This window comes from Toxorhynchites rutilus, chromosome 2, assembly GCF_029784135.1.
Source record: "Toxorhynchites rutilus septentrionalis strain SRP chromosome 2, ASM2978413v1, whole genome shotgun sequence".
In the NCBI taxonomy this organism is placed as follows: domain Eukaryota; kingdom Metazoa; phylum Arthropoda; class Insecta; order Diptera; family Culicidae; genus Toxorhynchites; species Toxorhynchites rutilus.
In genome coordinates this window covers 197,961,536-197,976,295 of record NC_073745.1, presented here as the reverse complement: position 1 = coordinate 197,976,295, position 14,760 = coordinate 197,961,536, and the positions used below count along the sequence as shown (strand labels likewise).

At 37.9% G+C, this 14,760-nt stretch overlaps 3 protein-coding genes across 3 annotated transcripts in view; 1 reads left to right on the top strand and 2 right to left on the bottom strand.

The window, feature by feature from the left end:
* Positions 1-501: 501 nt before the first annotated feature.
* LOC129768813 (uncharacterized) overlaps positions 502-14,760 on the top strand; it is a 48,943-nt gene continuing 34,684 nt past the window's right edge. The window contains exons 1-2 of the mRNA XM_055770710.1: positions 502-913; positions 1,095-1,203. The gene's annotated coding sequence lies outside the window, so the exon portion shown is untranslated. The remainder of the gene's footprint in view (positions 914-1,094; positions 1,204-14,760) is intronic.
* Positions 1,322-2,745, bottom strand: LOC129768814 (uncharacterized). Its single transcript, XM_055770713.1, has 4 exons — positions 2,682-2,745; positions 2,512-2,624; positions 2,160-2,453; positions 1,322-2,100 (listed from the first exon to the last, which is right to left on the bottom strand). The coding sequence occupies exons 2-4, from the start codon at positions 2,543-2,545 to the stop codon at positions 1,922-1,924; spliced, it is 507 nt and encodes a 168-aa protein (XP_055626688.1). The 5' UTR covers positions 2,546-2,624; positions 2,682-2,745; the 3' UTR covers positions 1,322-1,921.
* Positions 10,136-14,760, bottom strand: part of LOC129768811 (puromycin-sensitive aminopeptidase) — a 33,184-nt gene continuing 28,559 nt past the window's right edge. The window contains exons 4-5 of the mRNA XM_055770702.1: positions 11,166-11,443; positions 10,136-11,109 (exon numbers count right to left, since the gene is read on the bottom strand). Of these exons, the coding sequence (XP_055626677.1) occupies positions 10,560-11,109; positions 11,166-11,443 (828 nt within the window). The 3' untranslated portion in view covers positions 10,136-10,559. The remainder of the gene's footprint in view (positions 11,110-11,165; positions 11,444-14,760) is intronic.

Genomic DNA, 14,760 nt, shown 5'->3' with positions numbered 1-14,760 from the left:
GATAAATAAGGTTAAATCTGAGACTGTTCAAAATTGCTTCAGGAAAGCAGGATTTTCCATAAATGATGATGATGATATTCCGCTGGCAGAATTAATGCGTCGTGAGCTTGCTGCTGTCGACAGTGCAGTACCATTCGATTGTTCATCGTCATTTGATGAATATTGCGAAATGGATCAAAACGTGATTTGCTGTGATCTAATGACTGATACCGATATACTGGAAAGTGTTGAAGAAGCTGAAAAAAACGTTGAAAATAGTAGTCCTATGGAGTTAGAGGAGGTTCAGGAAGTTTCAGCTGATTGTTTTGAAATTACACCTTCGAACGTTAAATCGAACCTAAAGAATATGTCCGAAATATTGCAATCAACTGAAAATGTTCCCGTGAAACTATTTGAACATTTCTTTGCGATTGAACAGTTCCTGTGTGATCGTTACAATTTAGTTTGAATTACATACATAATTAATATTTTCTTTGTTAACCTAGTTCCTTTTCCATTTCCAATTCCATTTTACAATAAAATTGGCCTACTAAACAAACATCCTATGTATTTTAAATTTATATTAAAATTTGAGAAAAGAATGTATAATAGTACATGCGCATTAGTACATATAGGGTAAATGTACTAATGCACAAAAACAAATCAATTATAGTAATATCCTGTATACGCAATGGTACCAATTATAGTAAACCCCATGTACCATAATTGGTTTATTCCTAATTGGGTCATATTTTTAAGCCCTAATATTGGGACACTTACCCTAACATCATATATTTGCAATTTGTGGCATAAAAAAACTATGAAAAAATGTTCTGTATCTCGATACCTCCCTAACTCGATGGTCCCTTGGATATCGAATTAGGGAGAGTTGACTGTATATTCGTGAAAAATAGTGTACTATAGCTGCAATAAGGTATTTATATTATATATTATTCAATATTTTTGGGGAACCGTGAGGATTTGATGAGCTTGTGGGTGTGATAAAGTTGCTATAAGTCTAAGAAATCTGTTGTCCAACTCCTCCACAGATAATCCATCATCTCGCGGTTCTCTATCATGCCAAAATTATATTGTGAATATTTTATTTACTTCAGATGCCGTATTATTGTGCAGTAAAAGGATGTGGAAACAAGGTTCTCATAACGAAAAATAACCCGGACATTGTTTACCACACTTTTCTCCGAGATGGAGATAAAAAACAAGGTATATGCTCACGTCATTTCCATAGCAGCAGTTACGATGACCGACATCAAATGCGCCATGAACTTAATGGTACGAGGAAATATAGGATGTTGAATTCCAAAGTTAAACCTTTTCTCTAACTTATATGTATCAGCCATTCCATGTCGAACTGATATAGTGGTTCTCTGATTTTCGTGGAAAGTGGTAGATTTGTTCTTTATTGTAAAATATTAGACCCGTATTTTCTTGGTTTTTTTTTATTAGGGCTTGTATACGTTGCAAATCGTGAATATTGTCACCGGATTAAGGGCATTGTAGTGATGTAGAACGTTGACCTTTTGACTAGTCTGAAATCGATCCACCGCCTCAAAAATAAGAAATTTCTCACCGTGCAATTTTTCGAAATGACTGGTATACTCATCGGCAGTGCGGAAATACTCTCGGAATACAAAGCAGCAGCGCAAAGAGGGGTCCAAATTGTGTTTCAGCATACGTTCCACCGCAGTCACATAACAAATTTCCGATGAAAGTCGATTCGCCACTACCATCTCTTTTGTGCTCCCGTGGCCGAGTGGTTAGCGTCATAACTAACATGCCGGGTGTTCGGGTTCGATTCCCGTTCTGGTCGGGGGAATTTTTCGTCAAAGAAATTTCCTCCGACTTGCCTGTGATCACGCGTATTCTAGAGCTTGCCACTCAGAATGCATTCAAGGCGTGTTATTTGGCATAGAAATCTCAACTAAGTACTAATAAAAATGACGCAAGTAATACTACGTTGAGACGGCGAAGTTCCTCTAGGAACGTTAGTGCCATTGAAGAAGAAGAAGAAGATCTCTTTAATTTCCTTCAAAACTTTGTCGATTTGTAAAATTGCATCCAGCATACGCAGGAATTTGTTTTGCTTTTTGGAAGTCAACTCTGAAAAATCAACAAATATAATCATTCTTTAGCGGAATAAATATATCAAACCGACCCACCAGCGTGATTGTTCTGTTTGTGCTGCTCCAGTATGTTTCGCAACCGCTCCATGTTGAATTTAAAATGATTTGGTCGATTACCATTGGCATGCTGTTGGATTGGCTCATTACGCGTTATCAAATCGTGGTTCATCTGCACCCAGCCCAACTCGTCCATTTTGACACGAGTGTTGCGGCGCAGTTTTATCTCTTCGAAAAGTTTCTCGCGTAGTTTCCGTTTGATGATGCCTCCGTCCTTGATCAGATTGTGCCGATAAATTCGTACCACGTACGATTCTATTTCATGCTTATGCCCTGATGATAAAACAAAAAAAAATAACACTTTTTTTAAATGCTCAATAAAACCACGTACGATTAAAACACTGCTTGGTTGGAAAGAAAAGCATTGATTGCGCGGCTAGAAGGTAAAATATACTCAAAACATCCTTCTGCACTGTTTTTAATTCGACCGCTGATTGTAGATATCTGAAAAAGTAGAAGCAATTATGAGAAATTGTTATACGAAAAAATCCAGAAAATTACCTGCCTACAGTAAAGCGCGAGCAGCTATTTTGCCAACGAATGCATTTGTCACCAAAAGATATGATTTGTTTTGTAAACAAATTTGTTTTTTCACGAGCAATGGCCGAACAGCAATTTTGACATTGCGGTCCACCTATAGTATAACGCCTTGGCTGGAGCTACCAAATCTTTAAGGCTGATTTAGACGATGCCAGTCAGCGCTCTAGTTGAAGTATCCAGTGAACAGAGAACAGACACTCTGTTCAAGTTACTTTTAACAGTATCGAACAAGTAATTGGCCTCTAACTTGAACAGAGTGTCTGTTCTCTATTCACTGGATACTTCAACTAGAGCGCTGACTGGCATCGTCTAAATCAGCCTTTAGTAGTCGATACATTGGTAGAAAAGACGTGACAACTGGCTTCTTGCTCTTGCTCTTCGACCAAGTGCGAGCAACAGGGATGCCGAACCAATCATGTTGTCAAGTTTCTAAAGTTTCTGAAGACTATTTTTTCACATCCCTATCCCTATGTCCTATGTTTTTGTATAATATATTATATGAATAATTACATTTCGATGATCTAAAGTAAAATTGTTGCATATTTCACAACAAATTGTATGTTTTTGTTATGTTTTATCATGAAAACTAGTGTCGAAGTGTATTTTCAAATGTTATTGGCAACCCTTTAGAATTGACCAATCAGCAGCTGGTCCGAAACCGACCCCCTATTATCTGGTCTTTTTTTAGGAAAAATGCACACATTTTTAGTACATTTTATCAAAACTTCGTAAAGCAAATGTCAGATGTGATATACATTATTACGAGAGATCAGTACATTTTACTTGATAACTTTAGTTAGAGTGTTGTCATATCTGAAGTGACTTCGGTCATTTAGAATGTTTGTTATTTTTGGGTGTTGATATTGTTTTTAGTGCAATTCAACGAGTAATAACAATAATGATATGTTTTTAACATGAAGTGCAAGTATTTGAATTGTTGTTCAGCAGTTATTTTCAAATTCTTATCGTGCAACGTAATTTGTCCAATGTACAAAGCGGTCAGCCAAAACGTTCAATGTAATATTTTTCGCTCGGAGGCTTCAAATTCAAACTAAAATCACATAACAACAGTTACGATTGATTTTTCAGCGTTATTATTATCTGATATTGGTAAAAGTGGTGATAAAAATTGATTCCTTTTGAAACAATTCACGGAACAATGTTCCGGTCTTCAACTTCGTTTTTCTTGAGTTGATGTGAATGTTACATAGGACCTTTTCAAAAATGACGCGAGATTTCTTCTCAGTCCAGAAGCTATTTTCGTCGGAAAGAAATGCAGGGCCACACCGAATACATAATTTTTAAAACAACTCAATAATACTGAAATTTTAGTTCCTGCTAAAGTGTCAGTTGGGACCTTATAATTGTGAATGTTAGCATTAATTTATGGAAAAATGTAGTTCGTTATTGTTTTTCATTTATTTTAACTTTTAGTAAAAACACTTTTCCTGTGTACTAGATTGTTATAAGTAAAAAGTAACATAACATCAATGTCCTGGAAAAAAGGTAATGAAGATGGTCGAGTTTCGAGCGACATAGCATGCGCTGCCATAACTTGTTCGCAAATAGTGACATCAGTCATTGTGTTTATATCCGCATCCATGTAAAAATGCTATTTTCAAAATTAATTTATCAATTAAAAACGTACATTTTTGTAAAACTCCCGCCAAATATGAGGTTAATGTGATAGCGTGGAGTGAATATTTGTGAAATCACGTCGAAAAAGATGGATAAAAGTGATATTTCCATGTGCCATTTTCACTTCCACACGTTCATAAAAACAAACGAAGTTTCATTATTTTACCGTTATGGAGTTGATGTTTCGAAAACTCTAAGTGTCGGTGTGTATGTTGTGAGATAATAATCGCCAATTAATCAAAATTTACCGAAAATGTTACTGCTTTCGAGAACTAAGCATACGACTGCTCTCTGGTCCTTTTTACTACATGAATAATCGAAATAAGTCACGATATAATTGTCATCTGTTATAAAACATCCAGTTGAATGATTTCATGAGAATTTTGGCACAAATTATCATGCAACCGTGAGTACTTTCAACATTGTTTTGTTTCTTCCATATACATTTCACATTGAATGCAAATAATTACGACACGATATTTTGGTTGCCAATACATATACACTTCGCCTACTGCTCCACCTCATATGTACCTCATTGACATCAACGCGTCTAGAAGTATATCCCAAGGCGCCTAGAAGTATATCCTAAGGTGAGGCCGTTTCGTCAGTAAGATGGTTAGGGGAGCGGTATATGAAAACAATACGGTAGAAAGCAATAGGGGAATTATTTCCTTGAAGCGTAAAAGAGACAGACTGATCACGAGCGAGCTTCGACATTAGCGTATTGTGTTTTGTTTACAAACAATACACAGTAGACTTCCAAGATGGCTGAAGAGTAATTTTAGCAAGCTGGCCCACCTTAGGGTATACTTCTAGGCGCCTTGGTATATCCTAAGGTAGGACAAGACGGGTCTATGGTACTAGGTGAGGCCGTTTCGTCACTAAGTTGGTTAGGGGAGCGGTATATGAAAACAGTACGGAAGAAAGCAGAAGGGGAATTATTTCCTTGAAGCGTGAAAGAGACAGACTGATCAGGAGCGAACTTCGGCACTAGCGTATTGTGTTTTGTTTACAAACAAAACACAGTAGACTTCCAAGATGGCTGAAGAGTGGTTTTAGCAAGTTGGCCCACCTTAGGATATACTTCTACGCGCCTTGAGGTAGGATATACTTGCTAAAACCACTCTTCAGCCATCTTGGAAGTCTACTGTGTTTTGTTTATAAACAAAACACAATACGCTAGTGCCGAAGCTCGCTCGTGATCAGTCTGTCTCTTTCACGCTACAAGCAAATAATTCCCCTTCTGCTTTCTTCCGTACTGTTTTCATATACCGCTCTCCCAACCAACTGAGTGACGAAAAGGCCTCACTTTAAGATATACTTCTAGGCGCCTTGGTATTCACCACGGCGTTGTACTCGTTTCAGTTACTCGTTTCTTGGTATCCACTGATCGCATCACACTGAAATGTAGAAATTGTAATCCGGGTTCGAAATTTACGATAGCATATACATTAGTAGAAGAGACTTTTTAGTATCAAAACTTAGTGAATCAAATTCTGAATGTAGTTTAGGTCCACACACAGACATCCACCTCCCTTCCTCGGTCAAGCGTGGATATTCATTATACCTATCGATACCATCTAGTCGGAGTTGAAAATAAGGACACCTGTAAAAGCTATGATAATGACCAAACCGTTATCATTCTTCTGAGATATAAATAAAAAAAACACGTTGTATGTGATTTGCACTTCAAGAGACCAAAATACTTAGATCTATTTATTTAACGTTTTTTTCGGACGATCCTTGCAGTGAAAACACTCCGAAGGTGATGACTTATGTTATGTACGAGAACAGGAGATTTCTTGGTGGACGGTTTCCGAGTCATCAAACATGCCCGTAGTACCGGAGACAATCCATGGATTTGGAGCTTTTATGATGTATGAAACGCAAGAGTTTTTTCTGCAGCCCAAATCTTCTGAGCGATATGATTTTTATATTATTTTATTTATTCAGCATGGATTTGGAAGTGGATTCCAATTGAATATTCTTGCAATGTTACGGTGTTTGGATATACTTTTACAAATCAGATTTACCTGCAATGGTTCATTGTGTATTTCATACTTCTGTTTCAACAAAACGACAAAATACACATACCGCTATTGGCCACCTACACTTATAAATCATATGCAGCATTTAGTCGCATAATCATTACGTTTTTTATATGACTAAGGTACTTCTGGCGCAATTCGTCGGTAAAATGACATTCTCATTTAGACATTTCAAAACCAACTTGGAATATCGAGACAAAACACAAAACAACCCGGTGAAACGAAAACTCTGAATGAAACTAATGGAAGATCTCGTGAAAGGTGTAACTGTCACTCTTTAAACGCTTGCAAAATTTTAGTCACCAATAAAAAGTTACAGGAGGGCTTTCTTCGATAAACGACCGCATATGACGTAGGATTACGTTGAGCTATTATTGCATATTGATTCTGGAAATGTTTGGAAAATTCCATAATAATATTTTGATGGCCCTGAAAAGGGGCGTTAGGTTGATTATTGGGTATTGTTAGTTCAGTTCAGTTCAGTCACCAGTGGTACAACTGAGCGATGATGGCAGAAGGATGGTGATTAGTCATTGGATGGTGCACGATGAAAATTTCGAAGGGGGATGAGATGAGAACATGGTAGGCCCAAATTGGATCAATTAAAACGTGGAATTTACCTCATCAGCAAATCAAAACAAAGGCATAATTCATTGCACAGTCCCGTATTCGCATTGAATGATCAACTTGAAGAGCATAGATTGCTTCTGCCAATTGATACGCGCTTGAAATTGGATAATTTTCGCTGTGCGGCAGATTTTTCATTTTTCAATTTGTACCCCAATATGTTCCCGAAAGACTTAATCCTATGTCAAAAAGTTTTTACTCAAAAACAAAATACAAAAAAATTAAATGAATTATTATGAATTATGATTCGTCAACAAAATTCAATTTCTTATAAAAATCAGGGCAAATACTAGAATATGAAAAATAAATCAGGAGCCCCAGTAGCATCTCAAAATCAGAATGTGTCCTGCTAAATTAGGACAGATGGTATCCCTAATTATACTCCTCTTCCTGTTGTCACGTGGAGATTCCTCCATTATTTCGGAAAGAAATTCAAGATGAAAATCGAATTGCGACTAAATTCCATCGTTTGAAAACGAGTCGTGACAGCACCCGGTTAGTTTGGCGTGAAGTTGCTCTCCAATAAGTAATGTTTTGAAACTGATTCTAGCACCGAAAAAAAAACAAGATGACATATATGGAATTTGAAATAATTCCGGCACAAAATAATTTTTTGGGGAATATTGAAGGCAAAATAAAAAAAAACAGAAAACAACCGAGAACCACTTATAAAGCCAATTTGTCGAGAATCAAAAATCGTTATTTTCTGTCCACGTGATATGTGCCAACCTCTTACAGAATCACTGGTTTTGGCATTACGAAGTGACATTGGGTTGTTATTGGGTTACCATTCAATTCGAGTCGAACAAAAAGTGCATAGAAAGGATTTTCACTTGATCAATTAAGTTTTTAAAAACTTTTCTTAAACACTTTATTCACTTGTGAACGGATTTACTCACTACTTAATACTAAGGACATCTAACAGAGAAAGAAGTCGAACCAAGTTCTCGCGAAACTTTTATCACTCAAAATTGCCTACTCAGTACATCCACCTAGTGTCGGCGCGTCCCTCGGTGATGTGGCGTGATTGTTTACGTGATTACGAACATAGACTCACAACCGAGGTCAAATGTTTATCAAATAAACGCGTAGTAAGTCCGGTAGATAATAACTAGCAAATTAGAGGTATTTACAACGGTTTCATGTTTCATGTTTACAAAATATTTTTCTGTGTGTATGGAGAGCTGACACAATCAGTACCATAAACTGTGTCTTGGCTAAACACTACGCGAGTCGTTCCATCTTTCATCCAAGACGGGTCTATGGTACTAGGTGAGGCCGTTTCGTCACTAAGTTGGTTAGGGGAGCGGTATATGAAAACAGCACGGAAGAAAGTAGAAGGGGAATTATTTGCTTGTAGCGTGAAAGAGACAGACTGATCACGAGCGAGCTTCGGCAATAGCGTATTGTGTTTTGTTTACAAACAAAATACAGTAGACTTCCAAGATGGCTGAAGAGTGGTTTTAGCAAGTTGGCCCACCTTAGTATATACTTCTAGGCGCCTTGCTTTCATCTACACCGCGAATAACGGAAATCGCGGATAACGCAATAAAGGACTAAAATGAGTTTCAAACACGAAAAAAAAATCAGCCTGAAAACTATGTTTTATCAATACAGAAATCACTAAACTATCCATCTACAAGGTCCTGTACACCATTGGTCAGATAATGTAAAAGCCATGACCAAAACAAAAGTGCATGAGCAATTCCGGGAAGGTCTATAGATTTACTATGGAACTCACTGTCGCGAATAATCCGCATCGAGGATCATCCGCTCGCGGATAATCGGGTCTTCACTGTATCTAAACAAAGCACAATACGCTTGTGCCCAAGCTCGCTCGTGATCAGTCTGTCTCTTTCACACTTCAAGCAAATGTTTTCCCTTCTGCTTTCTTCCGTACTGTTTTCATATACCGCTCCCCTAACCAAATTAGTGTCGAAATGGCCTCACCTTTGGATATACTTCTAGGCGCCTTGATGCAGACCAAGGCGCCTAGAAGTATATACTAAGGTGGGCCAACTTGCTAAAACCACTCTTCAGCCATCTTGGAAGTCTACTGTGTTTTGTTTGTAAACAAAACACAATACGCTATTGCCGAAGCTCGCTCGTGATCAGTCTGTCTCTTTCACGCTACAAGCAAATAATTCCCCTTCTACTTTCTTCCGTGCTGTTTTCATATACTGCTCCCCTAACCAACTTAGTGACGAAACGGCCTCACCTAGTACCATAGACCCGTCTTGATGCAGACCACATAAAGCTATAATAGTCGAGACACAGTATTTCGTGCCAGTCGTGGTTGTAATTCTCGATGATGAAGGTACAGTGATGACACCTGCCAATTTTTGACTGTGCGTGAAGCAGAAATAATCTTTCAAATGAGCACGCCTGAAGTAAGTTGAATAGTAATAGTTAAAATATGAGTAAAAATAATTATTTGATGTTCTTTGAATGATTAGAGCGCGTCGCCGTCACATCTTTCATCAATTTTTCGATGCATTACCGAATATCTGCGCTTCGATTTTGAATTTGTTTGTACCTCCGTTTTCTTGATATTGAACGTTGGCGACCAAAAAGATTCATTACCACTGTGGGTGTAGTTGTCAAACATCCTCCAGTTCATGATTACTGCTATCGTTGGACTACAAAATGTGTTGCCGATTCTAGATGCCTGGTCATTCCTGCGAAAACTGGGGTGACATTGCGCATTTCGAAACGAGTGATTTTTGTTCGTTTCGACCATTTTGACATGCCTTTGACTTAGCTTTGTTTACGAACCCAAAAATTTTACATTTCTCTACGAGACAAAGTTTGCTCTAAATCTAGTACACCGAAAATATGAACTTGAAAAATATACATAATACTAAAACCATTTTGATTTGAGTTCGAATTTTCTCGAAATGAGTTACTCGTTTCGAAATGCGCAATGCCACCCCTGCAGTTTGCACATCCATTGGCAAGTCTCGCTTTCAGTTTTGTAAAGGCTCAATTCAAAGGTTCAATACAGCAGCAAAATGAAGTGTCTATAGTTATATAGTGGATAAACGTTGTTTGTCCAAACTTAATTCCAATCGGACGTTCGGAAAAAATGATCAACTCGAAACATGCGTTTTGTATTTATATCCGAGAATGGTATCCTACAAATTAACAGCAAAAATTGTCGCATATTTTATTGCAATAATTTATCGCTTTTCTAGCGTGATGTTCTATGTCTTTTGTAATTGTAATGTATAATATATCAACAATGTTAACTAAGTTTGCGGTAAAAATGGCTCATTTGTCTATGTTTACACCGCAATTGCTCTCAATTTAACTATTTCCTACTTACCGACTTCGCCGAATATACTTTGGCTTCAATAAGGTGTACAACTGTTTGGAACAGTATATTTATCCGTAAAATTATTGCATACCATCGTGGTGTGTCGATCGAAAGATGGAAACGAGAAAAAAATGAGTCGCAGTTTTTATGCAACAAATAATAAGGTTAAGCCGCATGCTTGACTTTAACCTAAAAAAGGCAGATACATATTTAGTTCTTCAGATAGTTAGTAATTCCTTCCAGGTCCCGTTGTAGCCATGCAACATTCAGTCTGATAGTCTCGATCGACTGTGATACGGTTCGCTCAGCGCCGGGGAAATCGTGTTCTTTGAAAAACTGCTCAACTTCCAGCGCGCGTTCCTCGGTCGAGAAGTTCTCCGTCAAATACTTGATCAAGCGAGACAACAGGAATCCACCCTCGTATCGATCCAGCAATACTTTCCAATTTTCCTTGAAGTAATTCCATGCCATGTCCCGCCCTTTGGGATTCACAGCAACGGCCACGATCACAAACACCGAATCTTGGGCACGAACCTCACTTGACATCGCAAAATCGATTACTTTGCGCAATATGTCCGCATTACCGATGGTACCGAGTGCCCGGGAAATGCGGTCCTTCTCTTCGTGCAAGTCGGTTGCCCGGTAGAGGCGTAACAATTCATTGAACGTGTCTTCATCACCGTCTTGAAGTACGGCCTTATAACAGGTGCTTCTCAAATCGGCAGGAAGCGAGAGTTTGTTTTGGGCATGCTCATTGAATCTGAAATGATGTTTCGAGAGATTATTCAAAGTATATTACGTAAACTACATTTTTACCTAGTTTTGGCCTCCTGCACAGTCTTGGGACAACGGAACGAGACCAATCGGCTCAGTACCAATGGTCGGAGCAGGGTATCCAGATGACTTTCGTCTGGTTTCACAGTCCAACCCAATCTTTCAGCCACCGGCTGATACAGACGAATTCCGTACTGGTTGAGGCGGTCCTCTACGATTGGGTCTGTCAGCAGTAGTTGTAGTTTGGATAGAAAACTTGTTATCGATGACCACACCGTATAGTCGTTTTCGTTGCGGCAGGCATCCATGACTTTGAGTGCCTAAAAGTAATGATACATGGCTATCTTTCAGCGTTATCAATAAAAACTATGGATGGGTTATATCCAGTGATGGTAAAAAATCACATTCAACGATCAATGAATAGGTATATCCCTCTAGTCGGATGTTTTTAAATAACCCCCAGCAGGCGATGCTCTTTTATCCTTCATATGTACACAGAGAGAATACTTGGAACGGTGAGCTACCAAGGTATCAAAAAAGCAATATGAAAGAGGAATCCCCACTGCAAGCACTCTCGGAGCATTACTTCTACTACTCAAGGTTTGTCGTGAGTGCAAGCCACAAACGATTAATCCCATCCCATAGAGCGGATGATGAGTTCTTGATCGGAAAGTGTACAAGAGACGATCAACTGAAATCTTACGACACTCATCGAGGGATTTTTAATTCTCTATTGCACTGTCCGCAATGAGTGGCTGACTCAGTCTCGTGTCGATTTTATTTTGCTGTCGTCTCCCGCCCGATAAACAGCAGACGGATAATGAATGCAATTGATGAATTTTATTACAAGAATCTCATCCCGCCCAAAATCGTTTTTTAGATTTCAATAATTCTGACCATTCACATTTCTCTTCAAATCTTTTTTTAATAATAATTCAATTAGTGATTTCACGAAACACTTTTCGAGTATAATGAAATTTAAGATCCTTTTTTATTTTATAGATAATACGGATCACATATTTGATTAATTCAATTCTGTGTGGTTACGTTGCAAATAAATGTAATGAATTAGTATGGACATATGTTATTCATATATAGTGGACTTCCGACATATGTGACAGTAGATTTATTGAACGACCAATGTTTTTTTCATATCCCTTCAAACTTGTTGCATCTCTTGAGTGTACATACTGCTTTGTCCGCATATTTTTTTGGTTGAATCTGGTTAATTTCAGGTATTCAATATCCATATTGTCGAATAAATACTGTTGGAACAATCTGTATCGCAGAAAATGATTATCAACATCCTACCTAATCATCAAACGGTATGCGAAGAATTTAAGTGAACTGACGGCATTGGAATATATGCTTTGTGAGGACCACACAATAATTATCAGAGCGGATAAACGTCCGACTGGAAGTCATGAACATCAATTTAATGTTCCCAAGATAAATTTATCCTTTGAAGGTCGTTAACCTTCCTAAAGATGATCAGATGGAATATATTCCAATGTCGTCTGGAATAACCGAACCAACACCTTATGATCGTGATGTTGTTTTTGCTATTGTTCTGATGTTTCATAACACGGCACTCTATTGATTATTCGCCGAAAATAGATAAAAAATATCCTTGAGCCTACGGTTTTAGTAGCAGTGCAATATGGTGGTGCCAGTCTCAGGATAAGAAAACATTTTAAAATAAAGCTTAATTATTTTTTAAATGAATCAGTAGTAAAACAAAACGTCAAAAAAAATCTCAGCTTTGTGATAGCAGATAATCATTACCCATTTGAGTTGTATGAGTATTCCCCCCACAAACTGTGGATAGTCTATCTGCATACAAATTATGTAGAGTTCCACAATCCTAAAATTTTATGAGTAAGTATTTACGTGCTTACACAAAAACACATGTTGACATATTTGCGCTAATTTATGTTTTTGATTAATTCAAGGTAATTAAGGTCTTTTCTAGCCACAAGTTTACTCGGGCCCGAAATGAGTGTTCTGTATTTGGGCTGGCGGAAAAATATATCTCGCAAGACCACGTGTTCGATATCGTAATAGCCTTGGCCAATAACGCATTTACATTAACTCATAAAATTAGTGATTTGATGGGGATTATTGTTTGTATTCTCTTGTAGATGAATTTAAACACCATTTGAGAAATTCTCTGTGGAACATTAAACATTAATGTCATCCTATCTGCTGTAACGCATTTTTTCCTCACACAGTTTTATCGAAGTAAACTCGAAGGAAAATTGAACGCCCGGACGAGAGAGCGAGAATCGTAAAGCGTCATAGAGATACTCATTCCCATGGAGCAAATTCTTGTTAGGAGTTGTAAACAGAACGAGGAAGGAGAGTAAAGGGCGTGTCACATCAAATTGCATCATGGAAAAAACGCTGTAGAAATTTAATTTTTAGGAATTATATCTTCAACTTTCGCTTTAAAATCAGATAAGAGTGTATAGATCACGTTGGCCATGCTTCACTGTCAATTTTTCGTAAATTTGGAAAAATGTCGTCGAACGAAAAAGAGTCTCGTGAATTAATCATGCGCACTCATTTCGAGAATCCGGAGTTGTCACATAGGGACATCGGTAAGATGCTGGGAATCGTCCAATCCACGGTCAGCAGAGCACTAAAAGCCAACGGGGTCACCTTCGTGCCAAAGGAAATGAACCCGCCCAACGCGCCGGAGCTTATGAAGCAGGCCCTCCGGAAGAACCCAAAAGTTGTCAAATCGGAGGCGGACTTCAAGAGAAAATGGATATCTGTTCAAAAAAAACTACAACCTGGCGTTGTACAGAACCTTATTGTCGGGGTAAAGAGGAAGGTACGAACATACGGGCTTGGGCTCGAAGTATGAATAAAAAGAAAATGCCAAAAGTTGTTTAATAGTTTTTATTTTACTGTCTAAAATTTTCAAAAGGATCGGTCTACTGGGCGAATTTCTACAGCGTTTTTTCCGTGATGCAATTTGATGTGACACACCCTTTAACTCAATTATTCAAACTAGTTTCAGTCTAGCAATGCTTTGGTCAATTCAGAGTTACCGAGAGAAAATCATTAGGTTATGATGGGAGAGGATTAATAGTTAGTCGCAGTTTGCACAGATTACGATCTGTGCAGTTTGCGACTAATCGTAAATCGCATCATGATCCCTTGTTTTCCATCCTTGGTTATATCTGTGATATAAACGCAAGGTGGACGTAGGACTGCCGTTGGTTCAATAATCATTTGCTTAGAGTTGCAGCCAGGGTTGCCAACTATAATTTTTAAAATTCAGGAAGAATGAAAATAAAAATCAGGATAAATCAGGATAGCTCATAATGGGTTGTCCGAAAAGTTAATGTAGGTTTTTGGGAAAACACAAACATAATTCTCAATAAAAGCATTATAATTAAATTTACTATTTCTGAATTCAATACAAATCTAACGCTATTTTTTTTTATGGCAACACTGAAAAAATCGACATTGTTTACAAAATCTATCGAAATCAGCCAATGAGCGACTGACAGAAATTTTGTCCGTAAAAGACCCCCTATTGTCTGATCTCATCTGATGGTGGGTTTAGACTCTCAGATTTAGAGTAGGGATCAGTGTTTGGATTTCGATAAAAATCGAATGATACACA

Excerpts from the sequence above, each read along its gene's own strand:
- LOC129768814 (XM_055770713.1), bottom strand. The coding sequence starts at position 2,545 with ATGCTTTTCTTTCCAACCAAGCAGTGTTTTAATC. Across the intron at positions 2,454-2,511 it reads AACCAAGCAGTGTTTTAATC|GGCATAAGCATGAAATAGAA; the intron begins GTACGTGGTTTT and ends TTTTATCATCAG. Across the intron at positions 2,101-2,159 it reads CAAACAGAACAATCACGCTG|AGTTGACTTCCAAAAAGCAA; the intron begins GTGGGTCGGTTT and ends TTGATTTTTCAG.